This window comes from Pseudopodoces humilis, chromosome 22 (genome assembly GCF_049639895.1).
Source record: "Pseudopodoces humilis isolate 2021_Gansu_Grassland_sample_001 chromosome 22, ASM4963989v1, whole genome shotgun sequence".
Lineage (NCBI taxonomy): Eukaryota > Metazoa > Chordata > Aves > Passeriformes > Paridae > Pseudopodoces > Pseudopodoces humilis.
This window is the reverse complement of record NC_142221.1, coordinates 4,544,863-4,565,001: the sequence shown is the minus strand read 5'-3', so window position 1 is coordinate 4,565,001 and position 20,139 is coordinate 4,544,863. Positions and strand designations below refer to the sequence as shown.

The 20,139-nt window shown below is 44.6% G+C and overlaps 2 protein-coding genes across 11 annotated transcripts in view; both read left to right on the top strand.

Moving 5' to 3' along the window:
- Positions 1–6,403, top strand: part of PRRC2B (proline rich coiled-coil 2B) — a 46,334-nt gene extending 39,931 nt beyond the window's left edge. For 7 of the 8 annotated variants that reach the window (XM_014256281.2, XM_088066003.1, XM_088065999.1 and 4 more), the window contains exons 30-32: positions 513–604; positions 1,119–1,239; positions 1,652–6,403. In XM_014256281.2, the coding sequence (XP_014111756.2) occupies positions 513–604; positions 1,119–1,239; positions 1,652–1,792 (354 nt within the window). In that variant the 3' untranslated portion in view covers positions 1,793–6,403. The remainder of the gene's footprint in view (positions 1–512; positions 605–1,118; positions 1,240–1,651) is intronic. The other variant, XM_005527288.3, reaches the window with a different exon arrangement.
- A 353-nt stretch (positions 6,404–6,756) lies between these two features.
- On the top strand, positions 6,757–19,835 carry POMT1 (protein O-mannosyltransferase 1). 3 transcript variants are annotated; one of them, XM_088065692.1, is made up of 21 exons: positions 6,757–6,776; positions 7,434–7,550; positions 8,154–8,297; positions 8,947–9,053; positions 9,636–9,686; positions 10,021–10,167; positions 11,134–11,245; positions 11,700–11,765; positions 11,893–11,986; positions 12,420–12,575; positions 13,086–13,216; positions 13,434–13,529; positions 14,863–14,955; positions 15,939–16,035; positions 16,125–16,217; positions 16,727–16,847; positions 17,088–17,185; positions 17,701–17,814; positions 18,295–18,421; positions 18,505–18,682; positions 18,908–19,835. In XM_088065692.1, exons 3-21 carry the CDS (start codon positions 8,176–8,178, stop codon positions 19,080–19,082), a joined length of 2,178 nt encoding a protein of 725 aa, XP_087921818.1. In that variant the 5' UTR covers positions 6,757–6,776; positions 7,434–7,550; positions 8,154–8,175; the 3' UTR covers positions 19,083–19,835. The 3 variants fall into 3 exon arrangements, with proteins under 3 accessions (XP_087921818.1, XP_005527346.2, XP_087921817.1); XM_005527289.3 differs by lacking the exon at positions 6,757–6,776 and adding an exon at positions 6,811–7,055; XM_088065691.1 differs by lacking the exon at positions 6,757–6,776 and adding an exon at positions 6,816–6,938.
- The last annotated feature ends 304 nt before the right edge of the window (positions 19,836–20,139 follow it).

The following is a 20,139-nucleotide window of genomic DNA, read 5'->3' as shown; positions in this document are numbered from 1 at the left end:
TCCAAAGCACAAGCCAGCAGTTTCCAGGTTTTGCTGCTGGTCATCATTCTGTTTCCAGGGAGCCACATCCTGTCTTGATCAGTTTGGAGTCTCCAGTTTTATTACATGTTTACACAGGTTGCCCCAGAGTGCTTGAGGGGTGGTGAGCTCCAGACACAGTTGGAATACTGCCCAGATATTTCACTCTGTTGTGAAGCTTGTCCATTTGAGTAGGTACATTAATGTCATGTCTGGTTTGATGGATTCATATCATAAGTTTGTCGTCTTATAGGGGAGAGAGAGCACAGCAGTTAACTTTCAGGTTCTGTATTTGTTTGTGCTGCTGGCTTGGTGCTTTAATAGAAACAGATTATTTCACTTACAAGCCTCACTTTCTTCACCTGAAAAATACTGCTTCTTTTAATGGGCATGATGGGGAGAAGGGCAAAGATTTGGCTTTAGTGTTTATATGAAGTAATGAGTGATTTGTGAATGCAAAGATGCTACTCTCTCTCACTCATTTTCCTCTGTAGTCTTCCCAGATGGAAATGAAAGGGTTTCATTTCTCCGATGGTAAACAGAGCATGTCCTCCGGAGGGTCTGTACCGTCCCCACACACGTACAGGTGAGACGTTCACAGAACCTGGGCTCCTTAGGATGGGAGAGAAACATGTGATACACCCATCATCACTGTACAAGATCCACCTGGGTTTTCATGTCTAGAACGTGCTCACTTCAGTCCAAATACTAGTATCTAAATGCATGGTCGTCATGGCTTTCATTCTGGGTGTGGGTCAGTGTGTGTATCTGACCCAGTGCTTTTTGGGAAGTGCATGAAGTTACTTGTTCACTGAATCTCAAAGACAGGTCGGAATTGGTGTGTGCTTTTGTTCCTTGTGAAGGTGGGAAATCTGAGGAATACTGAATAAATGTTTATGACAATGGGAGTGCTCATGTCTGGACACATCAGGCCATTGAGGCTTTTGGGACACTAATTTATTTTTTTTCTCCCAACCCATGTGCTGCCGTTTGGACTGTGGAGCTTACTGATCTGCCCAGCACAGATTTGTGCCCTGTCTATTGCTACTTTGCTGTCTTTTTTTCTTTCACACATGAATAAGGCTGTCATTCCATTGTAGAATTTACTCCATGAATGTTGTCGACTCTTCGATTTCCAGGCCTAGCTCTGCCAGCCCCAGCGGGAAGCCGTCGGGACCAGCAGTGAGCATGGGCTCTGTGCAAGGACACTATGTACAACAGGTAGTGTACCTGAGTTCTTCATACAGCCCAAAAACACCTGCTCTTCCACACTGTTGTGCTTGTGTCTTGGGCTGCAAAGGAGAGGCAGCAAGGCAGAAAGGTCTGTGTAACTGAAGCTCCATATGGGAGTTGGTATTCTTCCCCTGGGTAGGTGGGTGTTTTACTGAGTCCAGGAGTAGTTCTGTGTAATTTGGAAGTCAGGAGAAATTAGTTCTACTAATTTCTACTAAGTTATACTGTGGAATTTGTATAAGTTACTCGCATTGCCAAATATGTGAGACACTGAGATTCTTTAATGTGAGGTGCTACAGGAGCAAATTTGATGTTTTTCACGAATGATGGTCACAGTTTGCTTGTTCTGCCTGCCTAGAGGTGTCTGTCGTAGCTAATGCTTTGGTTTTTGTGTCAAAAGGCAAAGCAGCGGGTGGATGATAACAAAGCCAATCTGGGAGCAGTGAAGCTGCAAGAAACAGCCTCCACAAACCAGATGAAGCCAGTGCGCACAGGAGCGATCAAACCTCAGGCAGTCAAAGTGGAGGAGAGCAAGGCCTAGGAGCACCTCTGATGCTGGCCCTGCTGCCTGAGAGGCACTGCAGCTTAGACTGGACCCCACTGGATCTTCTGAAAGTCTCACCAGATCTATCCCCACCCCACACTGACTGACAGCAACATCATTCAAGCCCCTCTCCCAACAAAGCAGTTTGAAACAGTGGATATGACATTGACCTGCTTGCTTTAAAACAAACCAATCATGTGACTTTTAAGTGGCTTCAGCCATTTTTTTTTTATTTCCCCCCTCCCCATGCCCCATTCACAGGTAGTTGTGATCGCTCACTTGGCAAAGCCCATCCTTCTCCTTCCCTACTTCTGTCTCAGCAGAGTGGCAACTGGGGGAGAGGGGTTTAGTTTGAGATTTTTCATTTTAAAGGCAGCTGAGGTTTTTACAAAAAAAGCTGTATCTTTGTTTATAGCAGAACTTTTATATGTTCTCTCATTCCCTCCCCCCCTACTTCTTTCTGCTTTCCTCATTCCTTTCAGGAAAGAATTCCCTTCAGCTAAAATGATGTTCTGACAAAACTCTGCTTAGTTTTGTATATGGTTCTGTGCTATATTGAGAGTTGGAGTTTGTTTGGGTGTATTTCCCCAGGTGATTTAGCCTTTCAGACTGTTTGATTAAAAAAACAGGACAGTTATGACATTTGTTACTTTTTCAGTATTTTTGTTTTAAGCTAGAAGCAGTGCTTGCATTAGGAGGAAATGTATACTAAAGACACATAGGACATCAGTGCATAAATCCTGAAACTTGCACCACTTCAACACAGCTTTGGGGTTCTTTGTGCACAACAAAATTTGGCATTTTCATTTTAAGGAAAAAAACCAGATTTCTGTTCCAAGCAGATCTAGGTGTTTAATTTTTCCTTTTTATGGGTTTCCGATTTTTTTAGTGACTGCAAAACACACGCCAAAATGTAAATCGTAGATTTACAAAATGTAACATTTGTTAGGAAGAAAAAAATTCTCCTCACAGCACATGGGTCAGAAGAGTTGGCTAGAGCCAACGGGTCTGTACGGACTACTTTTTGTAGTTGTGATGCTTTCTCATGCTCCCTGCCTTGGCTGCTTGAATTCTTGTCTCCTGAGACTTGTCCTATATTGTGTTCATCCCTCGGGGCTGCTCTACTAAGCTTTGCTCTTTTCCCTTAGTCTTGCTTTTTGTTCCTCTATTCCATTGCCTTTTGTAAAATTTGCATAGAAATGCGTTGGTAAGGGAGCCCCTCTGCAAGGCACACTTGGAACCTTCTGTTTCGGGTTGGAAGCGCGTTTGGAACAGAGGCAGTTTGGAATCATCCTTCTCCTCTCCTTCCCCAGGTGAACAGCAAAAGGTTCTTTACTCTGATGCAGTTGCATATAGTGTGTGTACAGCATCGTCACCTCACAACTCCTCTCCAGTATTTGATGAGCTACACAAGAAGATCCCAGTGGGAGAGGTTGGGTTTTATTTCTTTGGCTGTTTGGTTTTGGTTTATGTGAGTGTGCGTGTGTGTGTGCGTGTGTGTATGTAGATTTTTTAGGACAGACTTAAAAGTTTCCTGAAAGGGCTTTGAGTCCTTCACCTGATGGTAGTCTAAAGTAAAAACTACTTTCAGCTAACTTGGTTTGTGTTGTTTAGCTCTTTCAAAATGTAAAGTAGGCTGGTCACTCAGAAGTGAGGGACAGAACCATTTTTGGAGATGGTAGCTTGCTCACAGGCTGTGTTGGCCTCTGCTGGGTGGCAGAAAGTCATTTGGTAGTGGTTCCAAAGAAGATATTTTGAACAAAGAATGTATTGGGGAAGGGATCTGAAAGGTGTTATTGTTTCTTCATTTGCAGTTTTTGGGTTTTTTTTCCCCCCTCCTCCCCTTTCCGGAAAAAGATCCTTTGTAACTTTGTAAGGATGCATTTGAAGTTTTAAGCTAGGCATAAATATGATTTTTATACAGTAGCTTTAAAGAGCTTAGAAACCTAAACTAACTTAGGCATAGTAATGTCCCCTCTCCACAGGTGTCCCCATGGATCATGGCAGAGAACCCGAAGGGAAAGGGATAGGATGGTACTTTAAGAAAAAATAAGAGCTCTTTTTTTCTTAGGTTTTATGGATTCTAATTTCAGAGCAGAGTGTGCCAGCATCTCTCTAGCATCCTCCTTAAAGTACAGGGTTTGAGATTTAGTGACAAATATTTCCCCAACCTTCAGACATCTCCCAGATCTGCATCCTCATCTGCTAGACCTGCTCCCAGTGTTTTCCAAAGATTGCACCTCCAGTAAGTCATCCCACCCTCATTTCTATTTTCTCCCTTGAAATACCATTAACAGCAGAATTGTCTGTTTGGGATTTTTTTATTATCCTGCCCAGCTGGCCCTAGCTAATACAAGCCTAGAATCTAACTAATGGCTAAAGAGACTTATCTGAGCCCTCTTCTTCTCATCTCTTTCGTACTCAAGACACACTACTTCAGCTTTACAAAGACACTAACCTCCTTCCTCCCACCTGTGTGACTTCAAAACGGTCAAACGTGTTGGAGAAACTGGGTTATTGCAAGATCCAAGCTACTGCAGTTCCTCTGGTGTAAATGCCATCAAACTACAAAACTTCCTGTTGAAAAAGATCACCCTTCTTTCTCTTTTAATCCCTCCATTCCTTCCCCCAACAGAATAAAACACTAGAATTTATTTATACGTATTTGATGTTGTAGGTCTAGGTGAAAAAGTAATTGTTTCACTGCTCTATTTATATATTATGTCTGAATTATTCTGTGCAGGAAAGGCCAAGAAATGCATGTGAGCTTCATTCCATTTCTCAACTTTGCGTGACTGTCGGCTGCAGTTGGCAAGACTCTCTCTCTCTTTGTGGAGTTTTGTGTGATGGAAAGGAGTTTTAGAGCCCAAATTTCTATGGTGCAATATCCTTCTCTGGCATATATTTTTGTTTGTTTGTTTGCTTGTTTGTTTGTTTGTTTAAAGCTAGTCCAAGGTTAGTGCAGTTTTTGGTGCTCTGGAGTCAAAAGGAAAAGCCTCTGATCCTCAAAGGAGCAGAAACACCAAGGGAGCTGGAATGCTGATAAAAATCCAGAGTGGAGAGGAGGATGGAGATACACAGAACGTATCAGAGAGTCCTTCTGCTTGCTGTCTCCACTGCTGAAGGATTGATTTATTCCTTTGCAAGTTGCTTTTGCTTTGACTGGAAGGCAGCTACCAAATTGCAGGCTCCTTCTGCTGGGAAAGGTGCAGGGTGCAGTGGGAGAGAAAGGTGGAGCCCATCTTTCCAGCAACAACGGTGAAGCAGGAATGTTCAGAGGCTGACTCTGCTGCTCGTGTTGAGCAGAGGATCTCAAGCACCTGTGTGATCATTTCCCTGTCACACAGTGAGTCATGGCCAGCAGCTCCAGTCAGTGCTGCTTTCCTCACCACTTCTCCTGTTAGCTCTTAATTTAAAAACAAACCAACATTGAAGTCTGGGAAGGGGGGGAAAAAAAAAAAAAAGAGCTAAAAAAAAGGCACTCCAGTATATTTTAAATGACAAGCAGAAGCAGCACAGTCACCAGTGACACAGGTATTGCTGTTGATGTTCCATAGCTTGCTCCTGGCTGTGCCAGCTGTGCAGTGTCAGCACCTCTGGATGTGTTTGCTGCCCGTTGCAATCCTGTGTGTGTGGTGTTCATGCAGAGGCACTCATGCCATCAACACCTTCCTTGCAGGAATGCTGCAAAGCCATCAGCTGCCCTGTGGTTCCTGTGTATTTATAGATAGGTATTCAAAATGAGCCGAGTGTCTTCGCTGTGTCTCACCTCCTAGTTCCTCCAGTCACCTTGCAGCCAGGACCCCTTCTGTTGCATTTTCTTAACCCTCCCTTTTGCTCCAGACTGGTTATAAGCACAGGTTAATTCCTTGTAGCACTTGTTATTTTTTATTCAGCAACCTAGTTTCTTCATAAGAAAGTTGCTTTCGTGAATAAAATTTAATTTACAACAGCCACCAGTGTGCTTAGTTGTGGCCCATGGACAGAAAAAGTGCATTTTGCTGAAACAAAAGAGACAGGAGCATCCAGTTATTTTTGTTGTTTATTTCAGTCCAAAGACCACCAGGTCTTCCAGTGGTTGTAGACACTCCCTTGGGTTTAGTGGCTTGTTCTGGCTGCTCCAATGTCCTTGAGTGTTTCCCCAGGAATCACAGCTGCAGCAGTGAGGCGCTCACCCTTTAGCATGTCTTGAGGCATTGTCCTTAGCTGGAATCCTCCCTCTGGTTCTGTATAAATTGCATTTGTTGTTTCTCAAGGGGATATTGTCCTCCTTAAAGCTTTTAACTTCATGACCTGTATAGTAAATTTTTTTTGGCCTTTCCTCTTTGTCTTTTCATGTAGACCAGATATTTGAAAGGGCAGACGATGGATAATTGTGTAATGTGCAACCTGTTTATATTTTTTGGAAACTTTTACTCGGACCGGAATTCGAATCACGGAATCAACCAGGCCAGTTGCGGCACACTCTTTATTGCCCTTCTCCTTGTTTCAGTACCTATTGTTTCTCCTTTCAAATATGTGATTGTATTAGCTCTTTCCATATGAAAGAATTCTCCTTATTTAAATAAAAAAAAAATAAAAAAATAAAGCAGATTATGCTTTTCTCAATTTCACAGTCCTTTGTCTGGTTATTTTAGTTAATAATAATAAAAAACTAAAAAACCAACAAAACTCCAAAACAAAACAAAAAAAGAAATAAACAACCCAAACACACAGCAAAAAAACCCCAGGTTTTTAAAGTTTGTGTGAACGTCCCAGAGTAGGGAGGGGGAGGGACACAGTGTTTGTGGTGCCCTGGCACCCTCGCCGGGGTCGGTGGTTGTGACAGGGAGCTCAGGTGGAGAGGGCTCCCTCACAGCCGCCATGGCGGCCGGGCCGGGCCCGCTCGCCACACGCGGGGTTGCCACGGTAACAAACCCGTGTTTCCTGGTTCCGCTCCCGTGTCGTAGCCTGCGTCTGACGTCACATCCGGCGTCGCCAGGTAGGGGGCGGGTGGAGCGCGGCGCGCGGAGCTGCCACGCCCCCCTCCGGCGCGCGGGGCCCGTGTGGGGCGGGGGGGTCCCGGTGCTCGGTCCCGGTCCCGGCCTTTGTACTGATCCTGGTCACGATCCCCGGCTTGCTCTCGATCCAAGTCCTAGTCGTGGTCCTGGTCCCGATCCTTATTCCACTCCTAGTGCTGGTCCCGGTCGTGTTCCCGGTCCCGATGCTTGTCCCGGTCCCGGCTCCGCGGTGCCGCTGGTCACGGGCCGCCGTCAACCCCGTACAGCTATTGGGGAGGGAGGGGCCGCGAGGCTTCGGGCGGGCTGTGGTTGATGCTTCTGTGCTCCCCAAAAACACTCAAAGGGGGCTGGGTACAGGGTGGGTCTTAGTGACCCTCTGAGGGCGACGTGCGGGGAGAGTGGTCCTACTGCCCCCCGAGAGCTTAAATGGGGGGAGCAAGGCAGGGTGGCCCTGCTCCCTCCTCATAAAGGGTGCAGAGTCCGGCAGAGGTTTGAGGGTGCCCTGAGGAGGTGCCCGAGGTGGTGTTACCCTGGGCCCAGCTGTACCGCGAGGGGTGATGGAGCTCAGGTGGGAGCACATATCTGCCAGGGGCACCTGAAAGCCTCTGCTCCTCACAGATCTGGTGTTATGTACGCAGAGAGAAACCAGGCCAGTGGCACCGCTCTGGATGGTGATGTGCTCACATCTCGCTTTGTTCTCCCCTGATCAAAGCCACGCAGATGGATTTGCTCTGGTAACTTTCCGTTCTCTTGAGGTGAGGAGGCACGGCACTGATGCTCTGCTATTTTCTGACCTAGGTTTTGGCACTTCTGCTTGAACAGTACCTATACATGTGCTCCAGTAACCAGCTTTCTAGTGCAGAAGGTGTTTGGGGGATTTGTCCCTCCCTTCTTCACTCCCAAAGAAATACCTCCGATTGTAAGGAAGTAACTTGTTTGAGTTTTTTTTTTAAAAACCTGAGTTCCAAATAGCTCAGTTAGTGAGGTCATCTGGTGCCTGAGCCCATGGTTTGTGCATCAGTAGCATCAGAATTTGGGCTGTGAGGTTTGCTTTGCACAAAAGCAAACAGGCTGGAGAATTAAGCTGCTGTGTTTCTGCAGAACCAGTGTAAAAATAAACAAGGTTCCTAGCTTACTACTGCAGGCAGAAGCAGGGCAGATGAAAAGTGTGTCAGTTCAGTAACTTTGTTTTTACAATAAGTCCTGTAGAACAGAAAAACAGAAACATGAAAAGCAAGATAATTTTGGGAAATTAATTACCATGAGCTGCTTGTTGCAGAAATTAGTCCTTATGCTTTCTGTGACATGTTCAGCTCTGTGAACCAAAGGGTGACTGCTGTTCTCTTCTGCTCTCGAAGGTTCAGGCAAACTTTTGACAGGATGTTGGGATTTCTGAAGGAGCCAGTTGTGGTCACTGCAAAGATCAATGTGAACCTTGTGGCACTAACCATGATGGGATTAATAAGTCGTCTCTGGGGACTTTGCTATCCACGGGCTGTGGTGTGAGTAATGAGCTTCTTTTCTACCTGAAGGATGCAGACTTGTTTTTCAAGCATTTGTGAGTGAGAATGCAGGAGCAGAAGAGCACAGCTTGACTGATGTCAGCCTCTGTAAATCACAGAATCACAAAATCCCAGACTGGTTTGTATTGGAAGGGATCTTAAATCCCATCTTATTCTGCCCTCTTCTGTGGGCAGGGACACCTTCCACTATCCCAGGTGCTCCAGCCCTGTTCAGCCTGGCTTTGGGCACTTCCAGGGGCAGCCACAGCTTCTCTGGGCACCCTGTGCCAGGGCCTCACCACCCTCACAGGGAGGAATTTTTTCCTAAAACTTCATCTCAACCCACTCTGTCAGTGTGAAGCCATTCCTCCTTGTCCTGTCACTCCAGGCTCTAATAGTGTCATCCCATCTTTCCTGTGGGCTCTCTACAGGTACCAGGAGGCCACAATTAGGCCACCCCTGTGAGCCTTTTCTTTGCCAGGCTGAACAATCCCAATACAGTGATAGTCCTTCCCTGAGGAGAAGGGACAAAGTCTCAGTGCTTCACTGCATTCTTAGCTTTCTGCCAATAAATCAGTGCTTGCTTTCTGAGTATCCCTGCAGGATAATTGCCGTTAGATTTGTCATATTTCTGTCTCTTGTGTTTCAGTTTTGATGAAGTTTATTATGGCCAATTTGTTTCACTCTACATGAAGAGGATCTTCTTCGTGGATGACAGTGGCCCACCCTTTGGCCACATGCTGCTGGCTTTGGGAGGTAGGGTCTCCTGGAATTGGGAAGTGCCTGTTGCATTTTGCTGTGGAAGAGAGAGGTGCTGGTTAGAAAGGAATCATCAGATCCACTTGTGGGGGGGAAAGCACAAGGCAGATGAGAGACTCTGATGTAGAGAGAATTGAGTTTTCTTTTATTTAGGATTGTTAAGGGGCTGTTGCGTGAGTAGTGGGGGGATGATAAAGCCATGTATCCATCACTTCACTGTTATTCAATCCTTTGGATAAACAGAAAGGTAAGATGAGAACTGGTAGTGACAAGAAATAGGCAGCAAGACTCAGTTCCTTCATGTAGTTGAGATACCACAACATGAAAGTGTCTGTACGGGAGGGAGGGATTAAATATACATCTGACTTTGTCACTGAGAATCCCCCGTTCCCAATTTATATTCTTTGTGCCTCTGCACATTCTCAAGCATTGCTGCAGACAGAACAGTATCAAAGAGGACCCTTTTGGGAAGGAGGGCCTTCATGCAAGGAAAATCTGTGTGTTTGGGAAATGGTTCCAAATTTAGCACCAGGTTTTATACATGCTTTGAGACTGGAAAGTCTCTTGTTTATGTTGTAGGTTACTTAGGAGGATTTGATGGAAACTTCCTATGGAACAGGATTGGAGCTGGTAAGAGCTGTTTTTTGTGTTATTCCTTAGAGAAAATAAGCAGAATTTCAGCAAGTGACAGATTCCTTTTGCCTGTCTAGTGGAAATAACACTTTAACCAACACCTTCACTTCTCTTTTGAAATAAGTCTTCTCCAGGTCTCTAGCACAAGTTAAAAGCACTATGAATTCATAGCACAGGCTTTCTAAATCAGCTAAACAGTTTAAGCAATACAAGATGGACAAATTAGTGCAAGTAGGAGTATTCTAGCAATTAAGAAATTGTGTATTGGTCTGCCCTCTCTGCAGTTAAGTCTCCAAACTGGTGGATCACTGTTTCCTCTTTTCTGTTTCAGAATACAGCATGAATGTTCCTGTGTGGTCCCTGAGACTCCTGCCAGCCCTGGCTGGTGCTCTCTGTGTGCCTTTAGCCTACCAGATTTTGGTTGAACTGCACTTGTCCCACTGTGCTGCACTTGGAGCTGCTCTTCTGATTCTCTTAGGTAGGATTGTTCAACTGAGCCCATTCTTCATACATGGAGAGAAGAGTCCCTTTTTCCCCCTTAGGAATGTTTAGGGTGGAGTAGCATCTCCCCAGAAAACACCACATCAGCCCTGTGTCTGTGCTGGGCCTCCCTGGATGCCTTTATCCTTACAGCTCTGCATCAGGGGACCCTTCTGGGCTTGATAAAAGTTCATTTAAATATTAAGCAAAGTAGGCAGCCTTAACAACCTCACAGGAAACAACATTTCTTGTATCCAAGAAGGCCTGTACTCCCTTCCTCAGAGGTTTACAGGATGAGTTACCGGTTTTTAACAGCATACATACTGGTTTTTAACAGCAGGACAACTCAACTTGCAGTCAGAGCTTATCAAATTTCTTCATCTCCAAACTGCAGCAAACCAGCTTGTGTCCTTAGCACTGTGATTTGACACTGGTCTGGTGTGTACAACTCAGCTGGTTTTGTTTTCTCTGAGGGACTGCTGGCAGCTGCCTGAAAGGGAAAGAGCCTCTCAGCAGCTCTTTAGCAGCCTGATAAGAGAAACCTTTCCTGACTACCAGCTGCTCTGATTCTGGCTCATTGCAGCTCCCTTTCCTGCAGATCTGTTGCAGTGCTCATTGCTTGCTGTGCTTGCTGCCTGGACTCTTTGCTTTGAGAAGCACCTCTCTGGATTTCCTAAGACTGATTTGCTTTGCCTTTGTAGGAAGTACAGCAGCTTTATCTGACTCTTGATAGACTTCACTGCTTGCCCACCTCTTTGTCTTGGAAACAGTTATGGCCATGTAATTTGCTCCTGCTGGAAGGTTTTTGTACCTCTAAACCCAGCACTTGCCCGTTACATCCAGTAGGAACTGTGCATCCCTAAAGGAGCAGGTCCTTTTGCTGGATAACAATGTGATTGTCTGAGGTAGCACTTGCCTATAGGAAAGTTTCTCTAATTTTGTGTCTGTTTCTCTTTTCCAACAGAGAACTCTCTGATCACTCAATCAAGGTTCATGCTTCTGGAATCAATACTGATTTTTTTTATCCTGCTTGCAGTTTTGTCCTACCTGAAGTTCTACAATTTGCAAAAGCACAGGTAAAGCTGGATCGTCTCTTACCCTTTTGGATATTCTCATGGTGACTTTTTTTTTTGTCACAGACTGTGTTTTTCTATGCCTCTTAACTATTCTGTAACTCACTTCACCTGTCTGTAAATGCTTCAACCTCTCATATGGCTGCCCCAGAATTTTTCTCCTGAGCAGTGTTAAAGACTGAATTTCCTGTTAGCAGGGTTGTCTTTTTTAATTTTAAAATAGAAATAAAATCCCTTGGGAGCGCTTTTTTTGCCCACACAGATTTTTTACTGGAAGGATTCCTTTCTGTGCACAGAAACACTCATGAATACAGGTCACTTAAAGCTCCTTTGTAACTGTCTACAGGCACTGAATTTTTTTGTTCTCTGATCCTTGCAGAGGATGAAGTAATTCTTAGTAAAGTAAAATTATCTTTAAACTTAGCCTAACAAGTGATTTAATACATTTATCTTTAAGTGCCTTCTCTGGAAGCTGGTGGTTTTGGCTCCTGCTGACTGGAGTAGCCTGTTCTTGTGCAGTTGGGTAAGTAATAATGTCTTACCTGGACTTTAATGCCTACTGTTCAAGAGAATGTTGGCATATTTATATCTTGTGTTAGGTAATTGTGTAGTTTTTAACCATGTTCATTTTTTATGCACTTTCTTCTCAGAGTGAAATATATGGGCCTGTTTACCTATATGCTGCTCTTGGCCACTGCAGGACTCCACTTCTGGCACATGATAGGAGACCAGAACTTGTCAAATGTATGTAGCACAGCATGCAGAACGTATTATTTGTCACTTTTCATTGCAGCCTTTCAAGCCCACAGATAACAATGCAATCTGTAGCTGGCTTTTGTACTGAAATTCCTTGTCTGGAAAGCCTCCTGTCATAGCACAGTTCCAAGCTGAGTTGCTGGGGAAGATGGAATTAAGTTTAAGAAAAATATGTGTGTGTGACTGTCTTTCCTGCTGTTATCCATGTCTTAATAATGTGTGACTCAGAACGTGCCCTTGTCTCACACACTCCTGCGAGCTCCACTTCAAATCCTTGCTGGAAGTTACCCAGTTGTCCACAAAGTTACAGCTGAATGAGAGTGTTGGGGAAAACTTAGGAAAGACAAACAAAACAAGCTAAGTGCTCTGGAATTCTTAATATCTAGAACATGAAACGAGTGAGTTTTCTCTGTTCTTCCAGGTTTCCTTGCTGTGCCATTTTCTAGCTCGGGGTCTGGCCCTCATCATCATCCCCATGGGGCTGTACCTCTCCTTCTTCTATGTTCATTTGGCTTTACTGTATCGCTCTGGGCCTCATGACCAGATCATGACAAGTGCTTTCCAAGCCAGCTTAGAGGTAAAGGAAATGTCATCTTGGAACTGATTTATTAGAGAGAAGAGGGGGCATATTTTTTCCCTTTTATGTCATTTAACTGTTTTGCTGCTGTAGTATTGCTTTAAGGTGAAGCAGTAATGACTGAAATCCTAATAACAGATGAAAAGCTTTTCCCAGTGAGCCAAGAACAATATGTTCACTCTTCTGCTGAAGCTTTCTCCCTTCCTACAGGAAACTCCACAGAAGTTACATGAACTCTTACATGGTGACATGGTATACTAGCATGTCTTTTAGAACATGGCTTTAGGGACATTTCCTGAGATCCTGTAGTCTTTTAGTTTTTTAGGTCTTGGTGCATTTACTATCCCTTGAGTATGGTGCTGCAAGACTTGATTTTGGTAGATAAAACCAAATGAGAAGGTGCTGTGTGAAGATACTGCTGTGTTGAAGTGGCATGTGACTGTCTAGGATTTAAAAAGCCTCGGGGTTGTTTCTTCTTCTTTGTACTTACCCTGTTCTTACCCCTCTCAGGGTGGGCTGGCTCGAATCACTCAGGGTCAGCCCTTAGAGGTGGCCTACGGCTCTCAGATCACCCTGCGGAATGTGCTGGGCAAGCCCATGCAGTGCTGGCTCCACTCTCACACCAATACTTACCCCATCAGGTGAGGAATCTGCCTGGGTGGAAGTCAGCTCTGCTTCTTTAGCTGCCAGTCCAAGTGTAGCAGTTTGGGTCCTGGCAATGTCTTCATCAGTCCTTCAGAGTCCCTGTGCTCTGTAGGAATGATCAGTGATATGGTGCTGATTTGTACTGCTGGGAATGGTGAGCACAGAGATGTACCTTTACACCTCCTCTCTGGGGTTTTGTATCTTCCTCTGCAGGTATGAAAATGGCCGAGGGAGTTCCCATCAACAGCAGGTGACCTGCTATCCCTTCAAGGATGTGAACAACTGGTGGATTGTCAAAGATCCTGGAATGTGAGTATGCAAGAGATTTAAATTCAACCTATATGCTTCCAAAACCCAACCAGGGCTTGGATTGGACATAACTCTTCTCTGCTTATGGGTGCAGAAGCCTGGTGTGATCTGAGCAAGTGATTGCAGCTCTTTGCACAATCCTCATATGGTAAAAGCATTACTGAGGACTCTGAAATCCTGTCTGAATTGCTCCTGCCAGAACATGGGCTGTGCTGTGCACAAGGGGAACTTGAAAGACTCACAAGACCAGTGGAGATTCTTCAGGTGTTTTGCATAAAAGGGAAGCACTGCTTTTTGAAGTGTGAGCCATGGTGTTAGAGTGTCTTGAAGAGTTTTATCAAACTTGAATGAGTCTCAGAAAAAGAGTAGAAAACACTTTTGAAAAATGAGTAGTTCTTTGTATTAGAAGCATGCAGTGAGCTGTAAGATCTGACACATAGGCAAGGATTCCAAGTGGTGCCTGTACCTGAGAGGCCTGGTTTGTGCTGACGTGTTTTGCCATTGTCACTGTCACTGCAGAGCAGGACTCTCTGTCCTTGTTTTGCCAGTAAAAGCCTTTGAGTGACATAATTCCATACTGATCAAAAAGTTGCTTTTGTAGGTTTCTGACATTGTTCTGGGAACTGTATAAAGAGTCCTATCAGAAGGACTCTATGCCATTACAAGTCATATCCACGTTGGGAAAGGTTGTCCATGGTGCAGGCCTTTCAAGTAGGGACTCTTAACAGAACCACAGACCTCAAATATATTCTTAAAATTCTTCAAACTCCAAAGACTCCTATGAGCATTGGAGGATATGAAGTCCTTCTATGGAACAGTGATACACAGGCATCAGTTCAGCGAACTGCAGTGTTCCCCCTTGCCATGGCCCTGTCCAGAAGCAAGGTGAGGATTTACTCTATTTGATGTAAAAGCCATTGATCTCTCCTATAATTCTGCCAAAGGACACCAGCTGTAGTACAGCACCCATCAGATGCAGTGAAGCACTCAGTGTTTCACACAAGCCACCAAACAGCTGTGTGACGGGAATAACCTTAATTCACTCCTGACCTGGATTCAGACCACTGACCTAATGCCTGGAGTGTCAGTATCCCATTACTGATCATCTGACTCATTCTGCCCTTCACTTATCTTTGCCTTGATGAGCTTTGTTTCCATTCTGGTACAAACTATATATTGGTTTAATTTCTCATTTTCTTGCCTAAATGTCTGTCCCTGCCTGCAGCTTCTTGACCTAACAACTTGGTCATGACAAGGTTGTGTTCTATATAAAGATGCCTATAATTTAACCATTTCAAATGTAACCATTTCCTCTTGGGTGTCCCTTCACCAGGCAGCAGCTGGTGGTGAGTAACCCACCACGGCCCGTCAGGCATGGGCACATTGTGCAGCTGGTCCATGGCATCACAACTCGCTACCTCAACACGTAAGTCCTTTCCTTGTGCTTTGCTCTGCTAAGCCTGCTGGCTCATTCCACTGGGTTGGCTCTCGGAATAACCACTTAGTGAGCTTGTATTCAGATATGCCATAAACTGCCTGTTACTTGTGGATCCAGTGAGCCTTGGAGGGGCCCCGTGTGGTTAGTTCCATATGCCATCCCTGTGGCCCAGAGGAAGGATGCTGTATGCTTATTTATATTGTCTGATTGATCTGCCAGTGTAATTTGATCTTAATCACAAACTTCGTAATGGTTGCTTATTGCTTCCGTTCTTCCCTACTAAGGCCTTTAGAGGATTTCACATTTGTTCACATTTCATGGTAGTTCTGCAGATTCCTAAATACAGAGTCCCCTCTGTGAGTCTTCACCTTCCCTCCTTCATTGCCCCCACTCTGGACAGGTGCAGATATTTAGTATTTTGTGTGACTTAACCCAAATCCAACTCCATTGACTTTGATGGCATGCTCCTACCTGAAGGATGTGCTCTGGAAGTTAGGAAGATGTGCTGGAGAATCCGGTGTGCTGTGGCTCATTGCCAGAGATTCTTGCCTGTTCTGAAAGGCTGCAGTATGAAGTTATCTCCTGACTGCTTCCCAAAGGGCATCTGCATGTACTTGAATATCACTCAGATTAGGAAGGGGCTTGTTCTGAGCTTGGGTTTTTGCTATGTCCCTTCCAAATCTAATTTGTTCATTATTGGAAACTCCAGTGAACAGCGTCTCTGTTTGTCACAATCAGTGCTTGTTCTTCAGCCTGGCATCGCAGGCATCTGCATTGGCTTCCTCTGAGCCTGTTCCTGGCAGCTCTTGATAGTGGGGAATGCTCTCTCTTAGAGTAAACAGTGCAATCTCTATAAGTGAGTTACTTTTTGCTTTATTACTGAATCCAGTCTAAGCCAATTCCATATGGGTTTGTTTTTTATATGTATTTGGGAAATGGTGGTGGAGGATATTCCTTCATTTTTCTTCTAGGCATGATGTTGCTGCTCCTCTTAGCCCCCACTCCCAAGAAGTTTCCTGCTATATTGATTATAACATCTCCATGCCAGCACAGAACCTCTGGAGAGTGGTGAGTTGTCAGAGGGAGGGGAGGAGCTGATCATGCTCCAGCAGAAACAGCTGAGACAACATGGATCAAAAGTCATCTTTCTGTTGTAGGAAATTGTAAATCGCGAGTCTGACACTGATGTGTGGAAGACAATTCTGTCAGAAGTGAGGTTTGTTCACGTGAACACCTCTGCAGTGCTAAAGGCAAGTGGGGTTATGTTTATTTGCCTGTAGCTTTTGCTTCATGCAGTTCTTGTAATCTCAAAAACTCTGCTCCAAAATAGCTACACCACTATAATGAAGAACCAAGTAAATTAAAGGAAACAATAAACTTGCTCAATGTGACAAAAGAGCAACATGTATTTTAGGTAGTCACACTAGTACTTCATCCCTTTCGGTGTCAAAGCTGTCCTGCTTCTCAAGAGGTTGTGACCACTCTACACAACTGGGGCTTAGAAACTGATGCTGAATCTACATGTCTGTGAGAGCAGCTGGAATAATTAAGGATCTTTTTCTTTACAAAGTTTGCCAAAATCACTGATTTTATGGCTGTAGCATTTATTGAGAGTTTTGTGTGGTGACTTTTCACACATTTTCTGGCAGTCCCTTGCTGTCATCCAGTGCTCAGGCAGAGCCTGGGAACTTCTTCCATTCTGAAGTTCAGATTGGTAGAACTTTCAGTTTAAAAGTTCACAATTGTCTTTCTCTTTTAGCTCAGTGGAGCATCTCTGCCTGAGTGGGGGTACCGGCAGCTGGAGGTGGTTGGAGAGAAGCTGTCCAAAGGCTACCACCAGAGCATGGTGTGGAATGTGGAAGAGCACAGATATGGCAAAAGTATGTCTTGGCCATGTTCCTGAGGCAGGTTTCATTTCATGGTGATAGGAAGGTGGTACTGTGTGTGCAGTTGGCTCTACCGTGGTGTCAGAATCCTAACAAAGTCCCTTCAAGTGCTGTTGCAGTTGGATGATGTATTGGGAAGGGCTACTTGGGAGGGTGAGGAGCCTGTGTGCTCTCTCCCCTTTCTAGCTTTCTGCCTGTTATGTGGTATTTCTGAGCTTGGTTGTTTTCTTCCAGGCCAAGAGCAAAAAGAGAGGGAAGTGGAACTCCACTCTCCCACACAGATGGACATCAGTAAAAACCTCAGCTTCATGGCAAAGTTCACAGAATTGCAAGTGAGTGTTATTCCCTTCATTTTTCCTTCTGCTGCAGAGGAGGAACCTGAGCCTTTCTACAGACTCTGAGCCTGAGGATTGCACTGTTTAATCCTTGCTGATAGTTTAGCTTCCTCACTATAAAAAAATGTTTCTGAATGCACTTATAAGGGCATTAAAGACCTGGGCTTTCCAGTAATGAATACCCAAGTGATTGTGTAACAGAAAAGGGGGAGGAAAATTGGTTGGGCACCCAGAAGCTGCCTGAAACAGAACTGTAATGTGTGGAACATGCAGTGAGTGGTGTTGATGCCCCTTACTATCTTTGTAGAAATTCATTAAGGAAAGTACATTATTTAATAACAAAATAAAACCATTGTATTGATCAGTATCCATATGAGATATGTAAAGTATTTCTCCATTCCCAGCTTAGGAACTTAACTTCTTATATCTGGAGCTGTTCACCCATGCCTGCTGCCCCAGCTGTTGTTCCAATTCTGAAAGCCTTCTGCTTACCTTTTGTTTTTTTCCCCTAGTGGAAAATACTCACATTAAAAAATGAAGACACAGAACATAAGTACAGTTCCTCTGCCCTGGACTGGATCACAATGGACACCAATATTGCCTACTGGCTCCACCCTACCTCAGGGGTAAGTACAAGAGGCAGAAGCAGTTGTGAAGCTGCAGAGAAAGTAAAGAGCTTAGATGTGAGCTCCAGGAGTGGGAGTCAGAGCAGGGCTGCAGCTTCCAGCCAAGGACTTTTCCTGTATTAATGTGTTTTCCATGAGGGTGATGTATTTATTTTAGCATGAGATACAGCTTTGACAGCAGTTGCTTCTAATTAAATCATGTTTGCTTGTGCTTTTTTTTTTAAGGTAAATTGCAGTTTAATAGTTTCCATTATTGATTTCATTTAGAAGATGAGTTCATCTCCAATAGCATCCTTTAAATGCCTTCCATTACACAAGAGTCTTAAAGCAGCAAAGTTTATCAACCAGCTTTGCTCCAGGTTACTAGGCAGGCGCAGTCTGGAGCTTAATTTAGCAAGTTTGTGTAGGTAATATTTAAACTTACTTAAAAGAACCACAGCGTGTTCCTGGTTCTGGCTTAGACCATCATCTATCCTGCAGGCCCAGATCCACCTCCTTGGGAATGTTGTCACCTGGGCTTCAGCTAATGCTGCTGCTCTGGTCTATCTGTGTCTGTCCCTGTGGTACTTGCTACGGCGAAGGAGGGAGATTTATGACATCCCTGAAGGTCAGATTGCGGTATGTGTGTTTTGTCCAGGTGGAGGTTTGTGGCTTGCTCTGCTCTGAGATGCTATCTCCTGTCTCTTGCAGATGCCTGGCAGCTCTGGATGTCAGCAGGAGGCATCTGTGGTGGAGGCTGGGCTGTGAATTACCTGCCCTTCTTCCTGATGGAGAAAACACTTTTCCTGTACCACTACCTGCCTGCTGTCACATTCCAGATTCTCCTGATTCCTGTGGTACTGCAGCATCTCAGTGATCATCTCTGCAGGTATTTGGCTTCAGCAGAATAGTTCTCTTGAACAGGAGGACTAGCACAGTTCTTTCTCCAGGGCTGTCACCTGGTAAGCTGCTGCAGGAAAAGCAGTCTTTTTTCCAGCAGTGGCCAAACTCTGTAATTTGCCTTTAGGGAAACCAGGCCAGGCACAGGTCTTTTGGATGAAGTGTTTGGCCAATCTTGATGTAACTTGAGTGCTCTTTCCCTTTCTCATCCCAGATCTGTGCTGCTCAAGAGCATGTTCAGTGCCCTGATTGTAGCCTGGTTCTCCTCAGTGTTCTTTGTGTACTGCACCTTCAGCCCCATGACCTACGGGCAGCCCGCCCTGTCCCTCACAGAACTCAAGGCCTTGCGCTGGAAGGACACCTGGAACATCCTGATGCGAAAGCAGTGACCACTCCAGCCTTGGGACAGCAAAAGGAAACACCTTTTGTGCAAAGCCAAGAATTTATTGTTAATATCATGGAAATCTTAACAGTCAGTTCAGGTATTTTGTAGTAGTCCAGATCTAACGGTTACAGGAGAAGAAAATAAAGGAACACTGTTACAGAAAAGGTCTCAACATTAATATAGCTATATGAGCACAGTTCCCAGTTTCTGCCCCTGTTACTGCCCCTCAGGGTGTGCAGGTTGCTGACTGCAGTCAACAGGATCTCAGCTCCTTTGCTGGGAAGAGCTGCAACAATTTCTTCTCTTTCCTGGGAGTACAATGGTGGTTTCTTCCTTTTGGCACTGCGTTGCACTTAGGGCTATTTCATGTGTTTTCTATCACTGTGGTCTGCAATCCCGTGATATGTTTACTATAAATGGACTCTTTCCAACCCATCAGATATATTTTTCCATTTTCTTTGTTATGCCTGAAACCCAGGTTTTCCCTCTCTAAATCTTGCCCATCTTTAACAATCAGTAACTGGCCCTGCAGTCCTACAGCATCATTCCACAACTCTACTCCTCAACAATGTATTATTTGCCCCAACTTCCAATGCTCTGCTATCATTTCTATTTATGTAAATAGAGCATTAAGCTACATTTATAAATAGTTTGTTCTGCATAGAATAATGACTTGTTACTATTATCTATTTATAATCATCTGCCATAAGCATAATTTGTAAGAAGATAACCAAAATAAAAAGATATTAAAAATTGCTGTTACAGCTAAAGAAGGCTTCAGGCAAGCCAGGACTTCAGCCAAAGCCAGAAGAATCCTTTGGCCATGTGGCACTGCTGTAAAGCCTGGGGCCTGTTACCAGCAGTGGCAGTACTGCCATTGCACCTCAGATCCCATGGAAAAGGAACAATGGGCAAAGTAGGACTGATCCTGCTAACAAGGAAACCTGCTCCAACTTATGCACATGGGTTCAGGGTGAAAACACTGAAACCCAACCCCTGGCCTGGCCTGCACCAGCAGAGAATTCACAAAGAAGAAGAAGACAAAGGTGAAGGACTGCAGG